This window comes from Drosophila melanogaster, chromosome 2L, assembly GCF_000001215.4.
Source record: "Drosophila melanogaster chromosome 2L".
Taxonomy (NCBI): Eukaryota; Metazoa; Arthropoda; class Insecta; order Diptera; family Drosophilidae; genus Drosophila; species Drosophila melanogaster.
In genome coordinates, this window is record NT_033779.5 from 2,399,838 (window position 1) to 2,420,512 (window position 20,675).

The 20,675-nt window shown below is 42.7% G+C and overlaps 5 protein-coding genes across 8 annotated transcripts; 1 reads left to right on the forward strand and 4 right to left on the reverse strand.

Moving 5' to 3' along the window:
* Positions 1–457: 457 nt before the first annotated feature.
* VGlut (Vesicular glutamate transporter) lies at positions 458–10,825 on the forward strand. Of its 2 annotated transcripts, none has more exons than NM_134837.3 (9): positions 458–513; positions 1,270–1,496; positions 2,053–2,457; positions 4,890–5,220; positions 5,665–5,901; positions 6,370–7,020; positions 7,074–7,259; positions 7,323–7,538; positions 7,634–10,825. In NM_134837.3, the coding sequence occupies exons 3-9, from the start codon at positions 2,408–2,410 to the stop codon at positions 7,859–7,861; spliced, it is 1,899 nt and encodes a 632-aa protein (NP_608681.2). In that variant the 5' UTR covers positions 458–513; positions 1,270–1,496; positions 2,053–2,407; the 3' UTR covers positions 7,862–10,825. The 2 variants fall into 2 exon arrangements, with proteins under 2 accessions (NP_608681.2, NP_001245848.1); NM_001258919.1 differs by lacking the exon at positions 458–513 and adding an exon at positions 914–1,128.
* CG18641 (uncharacterized protein) lies at positions 10,787–15,485 on the reverse strand. Its single transcript, NM_134838.4, has 4 exons — positions 14,972–15,485; positions 11,449–12,189; positions 11,215–11,383; positions 10,787–11,152 (listed from the first exon to the last, which is right to left on the reverse strand). The coding sequence occupies exons 1-4, from the start codon at positions 15,063–15,065 to the stop codon at positions 11,047–11,049; spliced, it is 1,110 nt and encodes a 369-aa protein (NP_608682.3). The 5' UTR covers positions 15,066–15,485; the 3' UTR covers positions 10,787–11,046.
* A 36-nt stretch (positions 15,486–15,521) lies between these two features.
* CG31948 (uncharacterized protein) lies at positions 15,522–16,883 on the reverse strand. 2 transcript variants are annotated; one of them, NM_164483.2, is made up of 2 exons: positions 16,599–16,819; positions 15,597–16,542 (listed from the first exon to the last, which is right to left on the reverse strand). In NM_164483.2, exons 1-2 carry the CDS (start codon positions 16,631–16,633, stop codon positions 15,666–15,668), a joined length of 912 nt encoding a protein of 303 aa, NP_722808.2. In that variant the 5' UTR covers positions 16,634–16,819; the 3' UTR covers positions 15,597–15,665. The 2 variants fall into 2 exon arrangements, with proteins under 2 accessions (NP_722807.1, NP_722808.2); NM_164482.3 differs by having other exon boundaries at positions 15,522–16,883.
* Positions 16,884–16,954: 71 nt separating this feature from the next.
* CG34448 (uncharacterized protein) lies at positions 16,955–18,128 on the reverse strand (the record flags this gene model as incomplete). The annotated part of the gene is made up of 3 exons (NM_001103589.2): positions 16,955–17,092; positions 17,153–17,914; positions 17,977–18,128. The coding sequence occupies 3 exons, from the start codon at positions 18,126–18,128 to the stop codon at positions 16,972–16,974; spliced, it is 1,035 nt and encodes a 344-aa protein (NP_001097059.1). The 3' UTR covers positions 16,955–16,971.
* Positions 18,129–18,584: 456 nt separating this feature from the next.
* CG34447 (uncharacterized protein) lies at positions 18,585–20,176 on the reverse strand. Of its 2 annotated transcripts, none has more exons than NM_001103590.3 (3): positions 19,897–20,176; positions 19,714–19,828; positions 18,585–19,661 (listed from the first exon to the last, which is right to left on the reverse strand). In NM_001103590.3, exons 1-3 carry the CDS (start codon positions 19,925–19,927, stop codon positions 18,638–18,640), a joined length of 1,170 nt encoding a protein of 389 aa, NP_001097060.1. In that variant the 5' UTR covers positions 19,928–20,176; the 3' UTR covers positions 18,585–18,637. The 2 variants fall into 2 exon arrangements, with proteins under 2 accessions (NP_001097060.1, NP_001259940.1); NM_001273011.1 differs by having other exon boundaries at positions 19,897–19,967.
* Positions 20,177–20,675: the final 499 nt, after the last annotated feature.

The window sequence follows — 20,675 nt, forward strand, 5'->3', positions numbered from 1 at the left end:
CCCATGCAGACAGGGGAAAATATTCAAAATGGCTGACATTCTATAAAAAGGCGGCAGAAGGACGCAGGACGTCTGTGTGCCAGGAGGAAAACAATGGAAAATGGCCTGGCAACATGTTAATAGCATTTCACGCACGACTGAGATTCGCATGCCAACCCAGAGAAAGACATTCCCATGTACCAGGACCTCTGATTGGTTCTTTTTGGCCAGGTGGCGTGCCATTCCCCCACAGCTGTCCCCAGTCTCAACTGCTACAGTTGCCATTCGCCGTCAACCAATGCCGAAGGACGAAGGACTCTCGAAGGATTCTCGAGCCTGCGCAGCTGTCGCCTGCGTCGCGAGCTTTTCACCACAGCGGGTGCGAACGGGACGGATGCGTTGATTATGCTGCGGAGGAGCATAATCCTCTGGCAGGACATCCATCTGGGCAGACAAGAAAGGCGAATGCGGGCGCTTTTAGTTTCACTTCGTGCGTTGTCCTGCTGAGGCCAAAAAGCGAGCCTGGAGCTGCGGGTATATAGCTGGGAAAATACATCTAAAATATACCAATAAATCAGAAAATATAGTTCAAAATATCCGAATAATCGTGCTAATATAGCAAGTGTTTCGAAAAAGTGCTGCCCTCCGGCTAGAAGTTGAGAAATCTACGTTTTTCTGGCAACGCCTCGTAATACCCTTGAAAAGAAAATCTCGCACATTCCAGTGGTTGAAAATTTCCAGTGTATATACTACGCTCCTCCCACCCCTTTAACACCCCATCCCACATTCGCTTCATCACTAGTCCCTCCGTACATATACCCCTGTATGTGATACATTCCAGGCCGCGATGGCAGCTTATGTATCCATCTTCCGCTGCCACCTGTCCTCCGCCGATCTTTGGCTGGAGGTCCACAACGCGGCTGATTTTGAGTTGGACGTCACACAGTCTTCAGACAGAGTTGGATTCGGATCACCATCGTCCTCGTCGTCGTCGTCGGTTCCATAGACAACCTGCCGCCGGTCTCGTGGTCAAACTCTGTCTGGATGTTGTCGTCCCACATACTGAGTTCTTAATTGGTTTATCCAAAGTTTTAAGTTTTTCACTTTAGTTTCATTTCTATTTTTGCGGGCGAGTGTTGCTTAGAAAATGTGAGACTTTATATAAATAAATACAAAACATCTATAACGATATATTTTAACACATTACCAAGAAGATATATATTGTTTTAAAAAATTCTTCTAATTATATTAAATCACCTAATTCCATATCCCTTTTTATCCCATTTGCAGCGTATCGCGTAGTGAATAATCAAGCTATATAATCTGTTATCTGTGTACCTTATTTGTGATATCCTAACCAACAACAACAAAATAAATTAAACGATTTTCGTTGTCTACTAAAACATAATTTAAGCCAAGTTAATCACCAAAAATATCTGTGCTTAAGTTACGACTAGAGGCCGATTATATAATCTTGCACCAACTACGAAATGGATTACGTAACTCTGGTGTGGCATGTAAGTAGGCGTTGTGGCCAAAGGTCAAAAGTACAACTGTTTTGGGGGAGGAGCTTCCAATGGAATCATCTAAAGAATTTTGTGAAAAACGCCAAAGAATGCGTACATATATACTTTACATTTAGTTTCGAAATTCCTGATCTAACAAGAAATAAGCTAGTATAAAAAATGCACAAACTTAAAACCTATGATTATTTCCATTGAATTTGTTTTCTTATTATAAATTGTAATTCTAATAATTCCAATAATCGTAACATTGCTAACTCTTTCGAAAGAGATTACCCAAATCAAAAGAGGTGTCAAATTTCATGCTCACACCAAATGAAGCATAAAACGCTATCAAAACCGCTCACAATGCCAGAAATATTTACAAAATGCTCTGCCGGCTCAGTAGTTACCCCTCATCACAATCATTTCGAAATTCTCGTGAATTTATGAACATAAGCGGCTTACAAGAAATGTGCAAAATGATGAAATTGTACGAGACTTTTGCTTATCAGCAGCAGAACACAAATTGCCGGACCCATTAATAGCCGCATACAAATCTCTTTTGCAGGCACTGTAAATGAAAATGCACAAACTCCACGAGAATCGAAATCATATGGCGACCAAGTGAAAATCCCCCGCTGAGAGAACGAGCCAACCCGAAAATAGAGTCATCAAATTTGTGCTGGCTTCACGGAAATTAACCGCCGCCGATTCGCTACGCTTATATACACGGCAATCCGCCGTGAAGTAGGCAACAAAATATATTTATGCGCCCAAGTGATAACGGCGCAAAGGCAACGAAGCACAACAGACGCTGACTTGGGCGAAAGGACAGCAGCAGGAGCAGGACTCGTTGATCCGGAGGCAGGGGCGGAGTGAGGACAGGCGTCTGGGAAAATCAGGACTACTAGCTGAGCAGCAAGATGAAGGGTCTGACGGCGTTTAAGGAGAAGGCAACGGGCGTGTTTGGCGGGTGAGTCGATGTGATATGATATACTCTAGTAACACCAGACAGCAGGGTTTGGGTCTTAAAGAATATTCAGATTTATAAAGGTTTTTTTTTTTTACCAGCAAGAGGATATATTTAAGCATAGAAAGCAGATCTATATGTATATTTAAAATATATCCTCATTTTGTTGGCAAGTGTACAGCGATGATGGGTGGCAATATGCCCGAAATGAAATATGATTGCAATCAAATGGACCTGCGGAGAACAAAAGGGAGAGAGTTTAATTTAACGCAAGGATGGTCGGTGCTCGTGGTTGGCTGAACTTGACCATGCCAGGATAATGCAGTAAATATGTACCGATATTGATACGCACTGGCGACTAGCCGGCGTCGCGAAACTTCGGCACGTGTCGCGCCCCCCCCGGAAAGTTGTAAAATTATTGGCATGCTTAACAAGTCATTAGAGGGGGTTTATAGGGATTCTAAGGACTTGGGACTTGGCACTTTTCACTGGTGACAACGAACGCAGTGGCATGCGGACGAGCTCACCGGTGCGTCAGGAATTCCGGGCACGTTGGCAGCACGTGTCCGGGAACTTCAACTCCGGCACCTTCGATTGCGGACGAAACGCAATAAAGTCGTGCCACTGGGACATATTGGGCAAACACTCGATGAATGTGTGTGGTCGTGGTATGCAATTTGATGGGCACACCTCGTCTGATTTCTCAAGGACCTTGAGTGCTAAATTAGAAATTGGAACAATAGGTGGCACATCGCTTTCATTACGGAATTTGTTGCATACCGACGAAGGCTGCTGCAGCGCTTAAGGCAAATGAAATTGATTTTTACGAGCTGCGAGCCGTTTCCGTTTCCGTATCCGTATCCATTGCCAACAGGACCTGGCGCTGAAGCGCTCGAGTGGCACTCGGCGCGAAGAAATTGAAATGCCTCGTTGGGGGAGTGCTCAAGGAGTTCCTTTATCCTTGCTAGTGAAAATGAAATTAGAATTGCCATTGAAGACGCGGTCGTGTCGCTGACAAGCCCCCATTCTCCCACTCCCCCTCAGTGCCAGAGCATCTTCATCACAGTTGTCAGGGCAAACAAACTAATACACTCCATACAGCTCTACATATACATATATATCTGAGAATGTGCCCCATTTACATCTCTAATGGTCGCGTTTTGTGGCCACGTTAAAGTCAAAGGCGAATTGTACAAAAGCCTTCTGCTTGTGGCGCCAGTTATCCTTAATCTGGGCGGCGACAAAAAGTCTGCAACATTTTTACTGACAATCAATGCGGAACTTGAGCGCCAAGGATAGTTTGGCTCATCTTCAAAAAATTTGGTGTCTAAAAAATGCGACGCTGATATGTTCTAAAATGAATATATAAAAAAAAAAAAATAAATAGTCAATCATTGAAAAGTAACTAGCTATTTCTATTTAAAAACCTTTAAAACCCTGTTATCATTCATATTTATGTGACTGATTTTTCAATGCCAAGATCTTAATATATTACCTCAAAATGGTAATCGAATCCTCTTTTGTCCTATAACAGACCTAATGATGGGCATAACGCAGTCCCTTTTTGCGAAGGGCATCAAATTGGCGTCAGCCTTAAAGTCGGTCAAGGCGCAAGTTGCTCGAAGGACGCAAGTCGTTCCCTCAGCTCCTTTTTTTCGCTCTTATTCAGGAGGTCCTGCGTGACCAGACGAGGGTAGCTTTGGCGGCAGACAGTTGAGTTATGTGACAGGCGGCGACTTCGACGACGACGGCAAAGTTATATCCACTGTAGTGGCTTGTTTTTGGCTGGTGGCTGCTTATTAGTTTGTATTGCGTACTTATGGGGACTTTGTCTGGATATTTATGAAGAAAAATTCCAAATCCGTGGAGAGTGAGAGGGGCCATATCTCAGTTGATGTGTCACTTATCTTGGGTTAATGGCTTGCTCGGGGTGGTTAGGTGGCCAGGTCACCCCAGTTATCAGCAGATATCAGCTAACACACATCCATCAATCTGGTCGGTGACAAGGTCTTTTAACTGTGTTTAAACTGGGAAATCAAATCGGGAAATGCGATTGCGAATTCCTACCTGCTCCAATCAACTTTAAATACCCGTAGCCCAGCTATCGGCACTTAATAAAATTGAATTTTATTCAACTCCCAGGACGAAAGTTCTGCCAGCGATTCCTCCCCTCAGTCACCGCAATTCCACTGGGACCCTTGGGAAAACATCAACCACCTCCGGTGGGTGAAATCGGAAGGGGGTGGTAGCTGTTGCTGCTAACAAGCCGAAAATATTTGTGTTTTCACGCCCTCTCGTTGACCTGTTGATTTGGCCAGCTATCCGCTCTAATTGGCATGAATTATGCCCCAGGAGAAAATGTTTGGAAGACACTACACGACAGGATTGATTTAACTGAATGAATAATAAAAATCTTTTTTGTTTTTCTTCCACAGCCTGAAGCCCAATATGGAGAAGTTTGAGATATCGCAGAGCTATCATGGTGGCCACGGTGGCTACGAGGAAATGGAGGGGGGCGACCGGGAGGGCCGCGGACCAGGCGGCGGCCACGCCTACGACGACGATGACGACCGGCCCGACTCGCCCGCCTCCTTCGAGGAGATCGAGCGCCCGCCGCTCCGCAAGATCGACAAGTACTGCAAGGCGGAGTGTCCTTGCATGCCGGCCCGCTACACCATCGCCACCATGGCCTGCGTGGGATTCATGATCGCCTTCGGCATGAGGTGCAATATGTCGGCGGCCAAGCTCAAAGGGGAGCACAATGGGGTGAGTACTCACAGTGTAATAATCTACTTACAATCCGCTCAACACCAAGAACTCGCTTTATATTCAGCTTAAGTTCTTTAAGCTCTACACGGATGAAGAGTCGATTTTAAAGTTGTTCCTTAAATTACTTGCATATTAAATTGATTAAATTTTCGGCAGCGAATGAGCATTCATAAATTCGAGAGAGGAGTGAGTTATTCATAAAATTCGCTTCATTTGACGAGAAGCTGCTGTCAATTAGGGAGTGTGTGTGTGGGTGTGGGTGGATGTGGCTCAAAAGTCATACATACACAAAAGGACACGCACCCACACAGACCCATCATAGAAACCAATTTGAAATTCTGAATCCTGCTTGACGCTCGTTAATAAATGCCTGGAGCAGTTTTTAATGATTGCTGAGCTTCTGTCACTCATCCCGTAAAATGTGTTTCCGGATTTTTGCAGACTGTGTTCATGAACTGGACGGTCGCCGTGGAGAGCCATGTGGACTCGTCCTTCTTCTGGGGCTATCTGGTGACGCAGATTCCCGGCGGCTTCATCGCCTCCAAGTTCCCGGCCAACAAGATATTCGGACTGTCCATCGTGAGCTCCGCCACGCTGCATCTCTTCGTGCCATTCGCCATGACCCTGATGCACGGTCATGTGGTGATTTGCGTGAGGGTCCTGCAAGGACTCTTCGAGGTATGTAGCCCAACCAACCTAACAACTTGCCCAATTCGATTTTGCCACAGATCAAAGCCGGGGATTACGGCTGCGTGATGTTGCGAAAATGGGGAGGGTTAGATTTTGCTTTATGATAAAGCAAATATGTGAAATGGAAACATGTCCTAAGCCCTCAAAGGGATGGGGGTCCTGGGAGGGCAGGAAAAAATAACAAAAGCATTTATTTTAATGCGATTTCTTTGTGCCAAGGACTGGGAAGTATGTCATTTTTCTTCGAATCGGAAGGGAGAGAATGATACTTTGTAAAAAGGATGTTTGTCTATTCGAGTTCGGAAGTAACTATATTTTAGATATATATTTTTAATTTCACAAAGCACATTTTCTTAAGATACTATAACTGCATGAGACTAAGTGCATTGGAATATAGGACAATATCCTAATTGACTTATTTAAATAATCCATTTATTTAAACATAATCTCTTTTAGGGCGTTACCTATCCAGCTTGCCATGGTATCTGGCGTTTCTGGGCGCCGCCCATGGAGCGCTCCCGACTGGCGACGCTGGCCTTTTCCGGTTCCTATGCGGGCGTGGTGGTTGGACTTCCGCTCTCCGGACTTCTGGCCGATGCCGTGGGCTACCAGGCGCCGTTCTACGCCTACGGGGTGTTCGGAATCATATGGTACATGTTCTGGATATGGTTGTGCTTCGAGAACCCGCGCAAACATCCGGCCATCAGCATACCCGAGTTGAAGTACATCGAGAAATCGCTCGGGGAGTCGGCTCATCCCACGATGCCATCCCTGAAGACGACTCCGTGGCGGGAAATGATGCGCTCGATGCCGGTCTACGCCATCATTGTGGCCAACTTCTGCCGCTCCTGGAACTTCTACCTCCTGGTGCTGTTCCAGTCCTCGTTCCTCAAGCACAAGTTCGGTTTTAAGGTGGAGGAGGCGGGCTTCGTGGGCTCGCTGCCCCACTTGATCATGACTACGATAGTTCCATTTGGCGGCATGTTGGCGGATCACCTGCGAAAGAATGGTATCCTGTCCACCACCAATGTGCGCAAGCTCTTCAATTGCGGCGGCTTTGGCATGGAGGGTCTGTTTTTCCTATTCGTGGCACATTCCTCAACGGCGGTAAGTTATAAACAAATTCCTTTATACTCAATACTATAAGTTGTTTTTTCCAGACGGGTGCCATGTTTGCCTTGACCTGCGGCGTGGCCTTCAGTGGCTTTGCCATATCCGGTTATAATGTCAATCACCTGGATATTGCTCCTCGTTATGCTAGTATATTGATGGGTCTTTCGAATGGAATTGGTACTCTGGCCGGCATCATTGTGCCCTATGCCCTTGATGGCCTCATCCAAGCTAATGTAAGTTGGGGTTTTTTAGTGTAAGGTAGTTTCTGTAGCTAAGGTATTCATTTGGTATTGTAGCCTACCGGGTGTTGGACTACAGTCTTCACCCTGGCCGCCTGTGTTCATTTGGTTGGCTGCACTTTCTATGGTATTTTCGCATCTGGAGAGCTGCAGCCGTGGGCGGAACCTCCGGCCGAGGAGCAAAAGGTGTGGGCTCCACCACCAGGTGCCATTACCAACACGGATCCTAGCCAGGCGGGCATGTTGGGCGACTACATGAAGGAAACCTCATTCGTAAGTTTTAAAGTTATTACGAATTATATATTAATATTTCTATCAATCGAGCCACTACCTACAAAGCGTGTTTGTGTGTTTTTTTTTGTGAATAGGGTGCCCCCGAGTACACTGAGCAGAGCCAAATGCAGCAGTCGACTGCCATTAGCTACGGCGCCACAGGACACGTGGCCAACAATCCCTTCGCCATGGCCAGTGGTGCTCCGCCCATTGCGGAGGAGGATGCCCCACCGACCTACGGGGATGTTACCAATCCTGGGCAGTATGGCTACACGCAAGGACAAATGCCGTCCTACGATCCGCAGGGATACCAGCAGCAGTAATGGGTTCGCCATAGGTCACTGATATATATCATAGCTTTTAGTTGTAGTCGGAAATCGTTTGACGTTTATTGTTTGTTCTCGGTGTGCCGTTAAAGTTTTCCCCCCTTTTTCTCTCTATTTGTTGAGTTCCATCGATGGAGGGATCCGTGGACCTTTCAGAAGTATATAAATATATAACTAAAGAGTAACGAATTTGTCAGCGAATAAGGGGATTCCACATGCCACACTAACACAATGAAACTATGTACCTAACAGAGAAACTACATATGCATACACAGCAATACCGATAACCACTACCAATACCATTAGCCCACATAGACCCAAACTGGCCTAATCGATCTATAAAGCATATATAGTATATACTATTAGGGTCTCGCTTACGCGAATTTCTATTTACAAGCTCCGAAATCGAAACTGCAACACAAGATAGGGAAAGAACTGGAAATATATACTCAACACTTGTGTATATCATAAATCACATAATCCACACAAAGCCTATGATAATTATATTTATATCGGTATAATCGTATATACATATATAGCCAAAGATTGTTGTTGAACTGCGAACTGCAAGTTTTATTACCGTTGATGATATTATCTTCTGTGTAAAGAGAACATTTTAATCAAACCCAAGCAATTGTTGATGTTCGGCACGAATGATAACCATAAAAAGAACTAGCTAATCAAAAGTCATATGAATACTCTGTTAACTAATTACTGTTTATGTTTGTTGATATTATTTAATTCATTGATATTAATGCACCGTATGCTTTTGTGTTTAACTAACATGAGCAAGGCATGATGTAGGTACTAAAAATAATACTTAAGTAGATAGCCGTAGGCGCATATAACCTCAGACTTGGTCTTCATATGCTCACTACATTTAAATAATATTAAGCTAAAGGAATACTTAAAATAAATGTTTTCAGAGGATTAGGTTTCTTCTAAATACTATTCTATGAATTATTTTATACTAACGACGCAATCAGTTCATTTTGAAGCAAACTTCGATTTTTATTTACTTTTTCTTATAAACATTGATAATTTTGTAAGCCTAGGTACAAGTAAAGTGATTACTGTATAAGAAGTATTAAATCTCTCTAAAGTAATAAATTTAACCAATTTCGAAATATCTAGTAGATTGTAAATAAATTTGTTACCGTAATTTAAACTTTTTCGTTAACGTTATTATGCACAACTTTGATTTCAAAGCACAAATTTAACTTACAAAATGCACTGTTAATTATTTCGTTGTTCATTAGTTCAAAGCACCACTTGTTAATTTAAAGTTGTTAAAATTTAATTAGTGTTTAGTTGAGGTTTTCAATTACTGCCGCACATACATATTTAGACGCACTTACTTTCTCACTGTACCATTAAATATGCAAAATTACACAAATTATTTCTAGTCGTCTGTATATTACCCGATCGTATTAAGCTAGCCACAAGTATTATAAATAGCTATATATAAAGGTAATTTAAATTATTCACATTTAAATCACTATGTATTAAAAACGTGAACATTTTCTAACTAAAAGAGTCAATTCTAATACCGTAATTTGTACAGCGCAGCGAATAAATAATCACACAGATACTCGTATAGCCACTTACTTAATAGCTATTATATATTAAAATTTTAAATGTTCTTGGATCACAGTTCCAATTGAAGACAACAATACTGCTTGTGTAAGCGACAATACCTAGTGAAGTAAGCCTAGTTAATAGTTAAAACATTTCCATTGACCTATCATTTTTACTTACTTACCATTATGTTTCGATTTTAGGCTCAAATTTTTAAACAAATGCTCGCGCAGGCAATTAAAAATGTTGGCCACTGGGGCGTATGTGTAATATTAGGTTAGTGTAACATCCATTCTGTATATAAAACCGATTCTTCAATTGAGTATGGCTCTTTTAATCTGGAGACTATAACAATAGAGATTTCGATTTGATTTCCCTTTTTTAGTTTTTGAGAGATACTTAAGCTCTCGGGGCTGTGTGGACAATAATAACATAAATATGTTAACCAGAAAGCCACGGTTAAACTTTTGCTTGCTAAGATATAAAAAAAAGAGTAATGAAAATCACTTGACATAACAGTTTGTAAATAAAGCGTATCTCGTAGTTGAATGCCATCATTAAATGCTTTTGTGAGTAATTTAAGTGTACATAAAGCCAAGTCGAACCGAAAAGCATAACTAAAACCTAAACGAGCGCAACTTTAATAGTGTTAAACCATCAGTTTTGGCTATAACCAGTCACAGAAGAACAGGTCGCATCTAGGGTATTTTAACTACAATACATCAAAGTTGTGCATGGAGATGAATTGAAAGTGTGAAGGATATGCATAAACTTTCGTACAGAAATATAGGCGCACAATACCAGATATATGCTATTAAAATAAATCATTACTATATTCATTAATCAAATGACAAAGAGGCAGCGGAATTGCCTCCACAAAATCTTCAGAATATTTAAAAGATGTAGAATGATATTTACCGCTATACTTAAGCCGTGTATATAATTAGTAACAACATATTCTTTGTGTTCACTAAGAGTTCTGTATACACGATATAAAGTATTGAATCAAAATTATGAATATTAAACGCAATCGGAGATCCCTTTTCTGGCAACACCCGCCCATGTTGTATAATTTGTATGGTAGCTAAACCAAATTTGAATAAAACTTATATATTTCAGTGTATGCTCATTAAAGAAACCAAAACGAATATTTAAAAACATAACCGAATAAAGGAGAGTTAACGCCCCTATTCATTTAAAGACAGAATAAATGTACCAGTCTTCACCAATAACACTTGAATTTCGTTACCAGAAGTTATGATATAAAGTCCTTGCATGAGATTACCATATGAATACCATAATGAAGGTCATTAAACCACAACAAAATTAAGCCTAATGAAATGTATTTGGAATTCAATAAAACGAACATGTTAAAATTATGCCAAACAAGTGAGTTTTTTATTCCAGCATCAACTTTTGGCATAAAACTTAACTATTTATTTGTACAAGTCCCAACGAAAAAATGGCTGCATTTAGAACTAATAACAAAAATATGAAATAAATAGGTATCGATTAGGAAACAAGCTAAAATCACATGAGTGCTACGGTGTAGAAGATGCATTAATCGAGGCATTTTTCCGAAAAAATCATTATACAATATTGCATTATCTCCGTACTCCCTGGTACTCCCCATTCGATCGTCCTTTTCCCGGAAAACCGCGAGCAAACGGCGCCTTGGCATTGGTGGTCACATAATAATTCCCTCGAGCTCTGTGGAAAGTCAAGGTTTTATTCCAATATCTATAGGAATGTGTGACAAATGTATTCCTTACTTGTGTGAACAGTGTTCGCCCATTAGCACATACTCCGAGTCCTTGGGCTCACACCAACCAATTAGATAGGAGAACAAGTTGGGACAAGGACCCGCATAAAATCCGCGAGTTGTCGTGATGGATTCAATAAAGTACGGCGTGACTTTTGTGTGATCACAAGCCAACGTTTCTGGGTGATAAAAGGATAATAATATTAATTAATAGTAATATTTAATTGAATCAAGTTTTACTTACGAAACAAGGTTGCCGAACCCACACAAGCTGGTTGCCGCGTGCCGCCGTTGACATAGAAGTCCGCATGACCACTGGAATGCCACTGCCCCAGGATTCCAGCTCCGGTGTGCAGAACATCCACGAAGTGTGCATCCGTCGAATCCAGATCCCTGGAGTTGTTGGCCCCGGCATAGAAGAATATCGTGGGATCCAGCGCGGTGATCCTGCCCAGCTTGCCCTCCTCCGGCTTCAAATAGTTAGCCACCAGACCGGCGATGTGGGCACCCACACTGTAGCCAATGAAGTGCAGGTCGTCCGGCTGGACGCCACGAGGATGTCGGGCGAGGTATTTGACCAGCTGGGAGATGCACAGGCTGCCGAACCGAGGAGCCCAGTCCATCTGACTCAGACAAGGTTCCTTAACGGCATCCGCGTAGTCCACTATGATGATGTTGTACTCGCCCACACTGAAGTAGGCCTCCCGCAGATCGGGACTGGGACTCAGAGTCCTGCCGCCGCCGAATCCATGGATTATGATCTTGGTGGGATGGCGTGGATTGAAGTGCGTGTAGTACAGGGCGTTCGGATCCAGGACATCTATGAACTCCGGCTGCTCCTGGGTGCGTCTCGTGTACAAATAGAACTGGATCTTCGGATGAGGACAGCGGTACGGCTTTTGCAGGCAAGAATCCGTCACATAGACCTGCGTTTGGTTTTGTCCAGCCGCCACGGCAGCTGCCACCACTCCCGCATTTTGGGCCGCTGTATGGAGGATGTGAGATTCAAGATACAAGATTTTAGTTGACAAACTTGTTTCGCTCTGCGAGATATTACATTTAATTACATAAGCCGCTGGCAGCGACATTGAATGCTTGCAATTTGGCACGCTGCAAATGTCATGCGATTGCTGTTGCAGTTGCAGCAGCAACATTCGGTTGCAGAAAGTAAAAGTCAGGCCCAAACGGAAGTGACGCTATTTTCTGTGGCCTCCTGCTCTTTGTTTGCAATTTGCCACCAACGACTGGGTTTATTTTTGACAAAACGCGCCGCTCATGATATAACTGGAGCTGGATGCGGAATGAGTATGCGTAATTTATTCATTCGACTCATGGGGGAAGGAGCCCATTTGAGATCGGCTTATCTGACACCTGGCTCGTTGCCCGCGAACAGATATGCGCCAAGTGGTTCGGATTCGCAATCGTGATGGATGGGTTCACATGCATGGTTAGGTTGCCTGGTTATTAGATTACTGCATATTTTATGCATCAATAATTTTTACAATTAATTTAGTAATCTTTAATTTAGGGTATCGAGGTACAAAATGCTACAGATATTGTTCACTCAAAATTGACTGTAGTTTTTTTCATAATTTATAGCTTCGCAATAATTGCGGAGCACTTAAAAGTTCTTAACGAGAGAGACAAATATGTTTCTATAATGAAATACCATGTAGTAAACAATTTCTATCTCTTTTTAAACGACCTTTATATAGCTTCAACTATTTTTCCTGTTCGCGGCGTTGAGCTCACCGCATGCGTATGAAACCCAAGTAGTGCGCTTCGAATCTAAATTGCCAAATTAAAAATCTAACGTAGCAGACCTGAGAATCAACCTTCAACTGGCTCAGTTGGTGGCGCCAAAATGTTGACTACCAATTGGCCCACTTGTGTTTGGAGTTAGCTTGTAGTTAGACGATAACCGAAAGTCATGCAACCGGTCTTTGAAATTATTGCAGATGCAGACTCTTGACGGTTGGGTGGCCACTGGAAATACCCGAAGATATCGGTTGCCTTATAGGGCATATACATATATATATAAATACCCCAGCGACACAGTGAACACGGCTTGTTTTACTCCCATTGCGATGACGAGTGTTCGTTAGACCAGCAGCTGGTTAAATTAATCATGCAACAAGCGTATTTTTACATCACAGAAGGCAGCATAATGCCACTTAACCGCCCAACGATATCCGCGATACAGACAAAGAAAATGATATGCTATAAATGCAATCGATAATGAAAGAGTTATGAATTCGTAATTTCACGTGTTTTTCTATTTCCAATGGCTTTATATTGCCCTTTCATAGGACCTTAACTAACATCCTTTTCTTTCTGTGTAACCATATCAGTGCCCACCCGCACTCCACTCTGCTCCCCACTTAGCGGTGGGTTGTGGTCGCGGTCATGCCTCAATTGTCTTGAGCTTTTCAGCTGTTTTCATTTGTTTTTCACAATCGCTTATCTCGGACTTCGTGAGCTGCTTTTTCCAACTTATGTAAGTTCACCTCCTCCCCTTTTCTATTTTCTTTCCCATTCGGGCATTACGCACGCCAATTAAATGACTTTTTTGGGTTTGTTTATATTTTTTTGGCGGGAAAACTTCATGGGGAAATTTTGGGTGCATGGGTCTGGCCGGAAAACACTGTCCAACTAACACAAATCAGGCCCGAAACGGAAACAGTCGAATGCGGAAGGAGAAAAGATAGTTGGACGCGAAACACGAAATACTCATCGCCTGCTAAGTGAAAGATGATTTTCGATTGGCTCGCTTTTGACTTTGTTTATTTGTGGGTTTTTGTGTTTTTTATTTGCCATGAGTCATGGACATTGTTTGGCTTGGTTTTTACGTTGGTTGTTATTGGCCAATTGACTTCGAATCGATATCGAGACTTGTGTGTCATAACCTTACGGCTTTGTTTGTAGCGTTGTCAAAATACATTGCATGCGTTGGATTTTAATTAGATAATCATGTTGGCACGGTTCTTAAAATATTTCTTCATCACAGACTTTAATTTAAAATTAACTGCTTCTAGATTTCAACTTATAGTTGACCTGCTTTAGAGCTATAATTGCTTGGATTTCCTTGGGTTCATTAACCAGCAATCTGGCCTAATGACAGCCCTCTCCAAAAGCTGTTTGTCTATATCATCTGGCAGGCGTAGCCCCTCTGAATGCACTTGAATTCAAAACTTGACAATGACACGCAGCCCTGCAATGCGTATACGCCCTGTATGACACCTTTGTCGGCGGCAATAAAGTAATGCCGGGCACTAAATAAATTGAAAAAACTACTAAGAGTGTCAAGGTGCAGGGACAGCAAAATATGAATTAATTAAGTGCCTAAAATTTTAGAGATTTCGGGGCGGACTTAATCGGTAGTCGGGTCAATTAATTAACTCGGCTTTGTGAGATTACAAAAGTCACACGATGACAAGGCATTTAAGCTGTTTTGTGTGGGATGAGCCCCGTAAAGTATTTGGTACTCGAAGATAGGTCTGTCAAGATATTTAAATTGTTGTTGACCAAGATATGAGGCAAGGTCGCAAACGGGAGAAGAAAATGCTGGTAAATATTGTGCAACTAGTTAAAAATGAAATTTAAAGCTACGCCAATTTGAAGTGTCAACAGAAACAGAAACAGCAGACACAATGACAGGGCCGAAAGAAAGATATTGGGGAGAAAATAGTGCCAGCCAGGGCGAAAGTAAAAGTTTAGCTTAAATCTGTGTCTTTTTGGTTTTTTCTTTTAGCACATCATATACGAACCGGCGAATTCCAGGTGAAAGAGTGTAAAACTCACGCAGAGCAGCTGCAGCCAAAAGTCTGCACGTATTGGTTTCCTCGCGCACTGTAACCACATATTTTAGTTTTTCGCCTTTTATGTTTTGCAAATTCACGCTACTTTTAATTTCAATTGCAGTTGCAAGTGCTATTATATAACTGGGTTGTATTTGGCGGAATCTCTGAACTCTTCTGGGCTTTGGGTCAAGGCCTGCTCGTTGACCGGCGACTCAACTGTCTCAAAGTGCGAAACTCTTGCTTGGGCACCAGCTCGAGAGCTGGTCATTGGACTCGATTTGGATTTCAATGCACAGCAAGACGACGGCAAAGCTGGCGAGGCATAATTCCGGCTGCCTCTGCGCAGAAATTGATTCAGTTTTGTGTTTTACAACTGCGGGCACGCGCGGTATTCCAAAGAGATTGGCCACCAATCGATCTTGGCTTTCACCGCCCGATGTTCGAGTACACGTGTGATTCGATTGCGCTCCGGCGAGCCACTGACTTGCCGAGTTCGTGTTCGAAGTCTTTCGTTTTTGGGGCTGCCCAAAAGTTCGTACTGGTACTGGTGCGCAAAAGCTCGCTTTGCGTGAAAAGCTTTCGACGTTGTTTTGGTATTTTAGTATTTATATATATTTGTAGCTTATAAATAGAATACATATTATACGATTATCCTATGTGCTTATGTACAAGACAAGCCTTGGGGGAAATCCACAGGCAGGTGCCACGTTATATACTTTATCTTGCTGCAGTGATTCTCAATGTATTCCTTGGATTCGTTGTCGATGTAAGCCACGATCTCATAGTTGGTGGAATCCGGGAAGATTACCTTCGATGCATATGAATCTGAGCAAGGATCCAAAGGAGCCATTTCCATCACGCACCATTTTCCGGTGTCAATGCCGCAGTTTTGGTTTTCAAATATTTGAAAGACATTGCAGAGCCTTCGTTCCACGATCATTGGAATAACAAATATGGACCGCACCAGATCAAAGTGTTTGATGAATGACGTGCATCTGTATGGTGGACACATGGGTCGGGCTACCCGGAGAAGCCAATCACTGGAGTCACTGTCCTCGGCAACGAGCAGCAAAGAGCAGTCGAATTCAGCTACCGGAGTACACTGACTAAAGCTCAGGGAGGCGACGTCCTGCGCAGTATGGAATGCCTCTGCCATGAACTCTAAAATGCAATTGAAGTCACAGTCGCAGGGACACTCCTCATTGGTGATAACTACACCAAATCGGCGATCTTCGGGCATTATCCTAGCGTACGGTGGTCGATTATCTTCCCCATCGCAGCATTTAACATGACATGTGTCAGCGGATACACAGGCCTTGCGTTCAGCTTTAGGATAGCAGGTTGATATAAAGCAGCTTCTCTTACTAGACAGCCCACTGCTACTTGTCACCGAACTCCCACTCTCTCTTGAGTACCCACCGGCCATACCGACGATCTGCGGCCGAACTTCATTGGGCAACTCCATGTTCATCTTGTGGTCGTTAAGCTTCAGCATTGACTGGCAGCGGTGTTCTACATTATCCAAAAACTGGATACGACTAAAGACTTCTTCATTATTAAAAGCGAAGAGGTCAGCTTTACATTTCTTCGCTACCTTGCACAAGAGGTATTCGTCTTTGAGAACAGCATCGAAAAATCTAATGTTTTGATGTTCCACTGGAATTTTGGTGTGCTTCTCCAACACTACTTTTAGATCAAAAATTTTGTAGTCTTCTTTCACGCGTATCAAGGCAGCTCGACGATATTCATTTTTGTTTTTGATAAAAACTTGTACAAACATTGTTGAAAAGTACTCAATAGGAAAGGTCAGTATCGAAAGAGATCGAAATTTATACTGAACATTTATCCGTTTCAACTAGGTACAAAGGTTTGATGTTTCATAATCAACCTACTTTGTTCAATATCATCGAAGTATATCGAGTTCTGTACAAAAGTATACATAACAATTCTCTCAATTCTCTTATATTTCATCTTAATTCTATTTCCGTAAAATTTCGAAGTTCCGAAACGTCAAATTCGACTTCAACCAGAGGTCCTTTGGCAAAAGGAGCAACCTCATGGGTGGTGAGAAAGTACGAGCCAGACGCACTGAAAATGCAAAAGGTTATCTCATAAAAAAATATTAAAAACTATTTGGTAATAGCATACTCTTCTGAGACAAAGTAACCCATTTGCGTATTGGGCATATTGGAGTAGTGGCTGCACCGCTGCGAGAAGAAATCGAACCATCCACCGCATTGCTGGGCCCAAAAACCCCTCTCCGAGATTATTGATTCGCCGTAGTATACGGCTGCCCGATAATGATTGCAGTTGTAAAATCTCCAGTTGCTGATGTAACTGCATCCCCGCTGATTAAGCTGGTCGAGATTGGGGTAAAAGTCTGCATGACCCATTGGCGGCAGCATCGAGAAGAAGAACGGATCGGTGTGTATGATGTCCACAAAGTCGGCATCACTGGCATCCAGTTTTTGCTGCAAGGAGGGCTGCATCATAAAGCCAGGACCCGCAGGATCCAGTCCAGTAATCCTGGCCAGAGGTTGGCTCACATAGTTGGCCACCATTCCAGCCACTTGTGCTCCCAAACTGAAGCCTATCAAGTGAATATCTTCACGTCTGCTGATGCCAGCTGAGATTAGATTATTTATCATCTGGGCCAGACACTCAGAAACAATTGGTGCATTATTCACAGCCCAAGGATAATAGCACGGCCATCGAACCAATGTCCCATAGTCCACCGATATCACATTTATAGGCTGAGTTTGGAGCAGCACATCTCTAACTTCCAAATTGGGTGTCAAGTTCCTGTTGCCTATAAATCCATGGATGAGTATCTTGAGTGGCAGACGCGGCTGGAAGACATCCTTTTGCGGATTCAAAGGATCTAATTGTATGGGATCGTCGCGTGTTTGGCTGAAAAATATTTAATACTTATTCCAGATTATGTTTACTATTTTAATTATTAGTTTTATCACTTGGTGTAAAGCCAAAACGAAACTCGCGAGTTGGGACACTTTTGCTCGCCGACGACACAGAACTCTGGCAGCCAGCCACGCGTATGATTTTCTCCTTTGCAGAAACCGGAGACTATTGTCAAAAGAAGGATCAGCGTGCTGTATATGCTCATGACTAGAGTCTAAATTGCTCTAAGCTCGGATTCTAACGCCAATTCTATTTAATTTGCACGGCCCAACATTGAAAATGGCATAAAACATGAGGGCGCATTGACAAAGACTAACAATACTGGCTGCTGATAAAAAGTCAAGGCTGTCAAGGGTGGGTGAGATTCAGCGGGTCAAGGTCGCTGCGGGTGGGGTTGTGTGTTTGTGAAACTGGCAATGAAAATATGTGGAGCAGTAGTGAAGAGAACATAAACATGATGATTTTTAAGGAAGTTTTTGAAACTAATTACGTGAAACATAATGGATTTTGAAATAGGAACAACATTGTAGGTGATTTTTAAAATAAATTTATTAAAATGTTATTCGAGTATTCGAAACGTATATGGTGAAGTAATATTATTTTTCCAGTTAGGTACAAATCCTGCTCCGATTCATTATGTTTTCAAAACAATGCGAATTTTATCCTATTTATTTATTTAAATGTATAATTTTTAATGCAGTCATATATTATCAACTATTTAATTAAATTTCTGGATAAAGGCTCATCTTCCTCCCTATAAATCCAGTTCAACCGCTTATCCAATTCGCTTTCATCCATTTTGACCACCACTTTCACCGCCTCCAGCTCGAGGAACGCCTCCAACAACTGTGGTTCGTAGTCATCGTCGATTTCGTTGTGATCGAAATTCAAATGGAACTTGGCCAGGGTCTGTCTATTGTCCACATCCTGCATTTTTCCGAGGGCATAGGGTGATTTACTTGCAGTCTGGAGGAAGTACGAGCCCCTCAACTCATCCGAGACGTGATAGCCCAGTAGAGCTTGAGCTCCTGTTGTGGGACAAAGTGTAAGGAGTTGGAGCAACCAACCGGAACACTGCCGTGCCCAGAAACCCACAGTGGTATTGATGGACTCGGCGTAAAAGCGAGGAGCCCTCTCGTGATTGCAGCTACTTGGATCTTGCATGTTCTCCTCCATGCAGCCAGGTTGTTTGGCTCCAAAGTTTGGGTAGAAATCCACATGACCAGCAGCGCGCAGATATCCCCGACCGAAAACATCCGTGTGGATGACGTCCACAAAATCGGCATCTCCTTTGTCCAATCTTCTTGAATCTGGTCCCAATATAAAGAGGGGCTTCGCAGGATCTAGACCAGTGATCCTCTTCATCTTTCTCTTCACATAGTTGGCCGTCTGCCCCGCCACCTGACCACCCAAACTGAAGCCTATCAGATGGATCTGGTCATTTGCCACAATAGCTCGATCGACCAGGTTGTTGATTAACTGCGCCAGGCATCGACTCACTAGGGGAAGATTCTGAACTGCCTGGATGTAGCAGGGATATCGCACAAGTGGTCCATAGTCGATGGAGATCACGTAGACATCTTCGTGATCGAGGAGCACGGGACGGATGTAGGAGTTGGGAGCAAAGTCACGGTCACCTGTGTAGCCATGGATGAGTATCTTTAGGGGACGTGGCGGTTGGAAGTTCCACGGATTAAGGTCAAGGGGATCCAGCAGAATGGGGTTTTCCCGGGTGGAACTGTTGAAAACAGTTATAATATCTGTTGAGTATTTAACTATAAACTACGTACTTCGAGTACAGCCAGAAGGATATGTTTTTATTGGGACATTCTCCCCTAACAACTTGGCAGGCGGGATCGAAAAGCCCCAATATCGGGTTGGCACTGGCACTCCTCCAAATTAGGGCTGTTTTTTAGGTAGACACCATGTAATAGATTTGCTTTTTGGCTTGTGTGTTGGATTGATTAACTTACTCAACAAAGGTAGCCAAACAGTCGACTTCATATCCCATATACTCGTACTTCTAATGCCGTTTGTCAACTGGGTTCCGAGCAACGAGAGCGGGTGCTATTTAAGTGTAGCAGGTATCGCAGCCGGCGATCTTTCTATTGGTAACTGATTGAGCCAGTGGCATACATATGTAAGCACCCACACTGGGGCACATGGTGGTGTCCAATGGTGGGCTCTAATACCAATTGGTGTCAAACGAGAACGAAAGTAGTCGAAGTTCGCGTTGTTGGCGGGGGTGTTGTGTTGGGAAAAGTATTGCGAACGAGTGATTTAGTGGGCTAATATCTAAGGGCTCTAAGCAAACATTTTTAAACGCTCTAATTAACCATGCGTTTAATTTAAATTTATCACACGTGTTTGGCTCCAATCAATTAGTGTTTATGTTACGAAATTTATTTCAGTATTTGGTTTTTCTGTTTGTTTGCAAAAAAGTGTAAATTTGCCCAACTCCATTGGCATTTTCACGGTTGAACTGATTTCTGATTTAGTGAAAGTAATGTATTAACTAATCAGAGGCGCTTACATCAAAACATAATTAATAAAGCAGCTAGTTGGTAAATTAGTTAGGCTAATTGTTTAGCCAACACGGCAATTGATTTTTATTAACTCAATAAGCTTGCAGGTTTTTACTTGCTTTTTCGAATGTTGGAATGAATATATTTATTCGTATAAATACATTCTAGAACAATTCAATTATTTTCCGGCTTAAAAGTGTACAATTTTTCAGTCGCGTTCGATTTTC

What these genes read in the sequence shown, in the direction of transcription:
- VGlut (NM_134837.3), top strand. Translation starts at nt 2,408, where the DNA reads ATGAAGGGTCTGACGGCGTTTAAGGAGAAGGCAACGGGCGTGTTTGGC. An exon ending in TCAAAGGGGAGCACAATGGG is followed by an intron (nt 5,221 to 5,664) that starts GTGAGTACTCAC and finishes GGATTTTTGCAG; the next exon opens with ACTGTGTTCATGAACTGGAC. An exon ending in ATGGCCTCATCCAAGCTAAT is followed by an intron (nt 7,260 to 7,322) that starts GTAAGTTGGGGT and finishes TTGGTATTGTAG; the next exon opens with CCTACCGGGTGTTGGACTAC.
- CG31948 (NM_164482.3), bottom strand. Translation starts at nt 16,784, where the DNA reads ATGTTTGTACAAGTTTTTATCAAAAACAAAAATGAATATCGTCGAGCT.
- CG18641 (NM_134838.4), bottom strand. Translation starts at nt 15,065, where the DNA reads ATGTGGTTACAGTGCGCGAGGAAACCAATACGTGCAGACTTTTGGCTG. An exon ending in CTTTCACCTGGAATTCGCCG is followed by an intron (nt 12,190 to 14,971) that starts GTTCGTATATGA and finishes TCCTCCATACAG; the next exon opens with CGGCCCAAAATGCGGGAGTG. An exon ending in GGGTTCGGCAACCTTGTTTC is followed by an intron (nt 11,384 to 11,448) that starts GTAAGTAAAACT and finishes TTTATCACCCAG; the next exon opens with AAACGTTGGCTTGTGATCAC.
- CG34447 (NM_001103590.3), bottom strand. Translation starts at nt 19,927, where the DNA reads ATGAAGTCGACTGTTTGGCTACCTTTGTTGA. An exon ending in TGTTTGGCTACCTTTGTTGA is followed by an intron (nt 19,829 to 19,896) that starts GTAAGTTAATCA and finishes CCTAAAAAACAG; the next exon opens with CCCTAATTTGGAGGAGTGCC. An exon ending in TCCTTCTGGCTGTACTCGAA is followed by an intron (nt 19,662 to 19,713) that starts GTACGTAGTTTA and finishes TGTTTTCAACAG; the next exon opens with TTCCACCCGGGAAAACCCCA.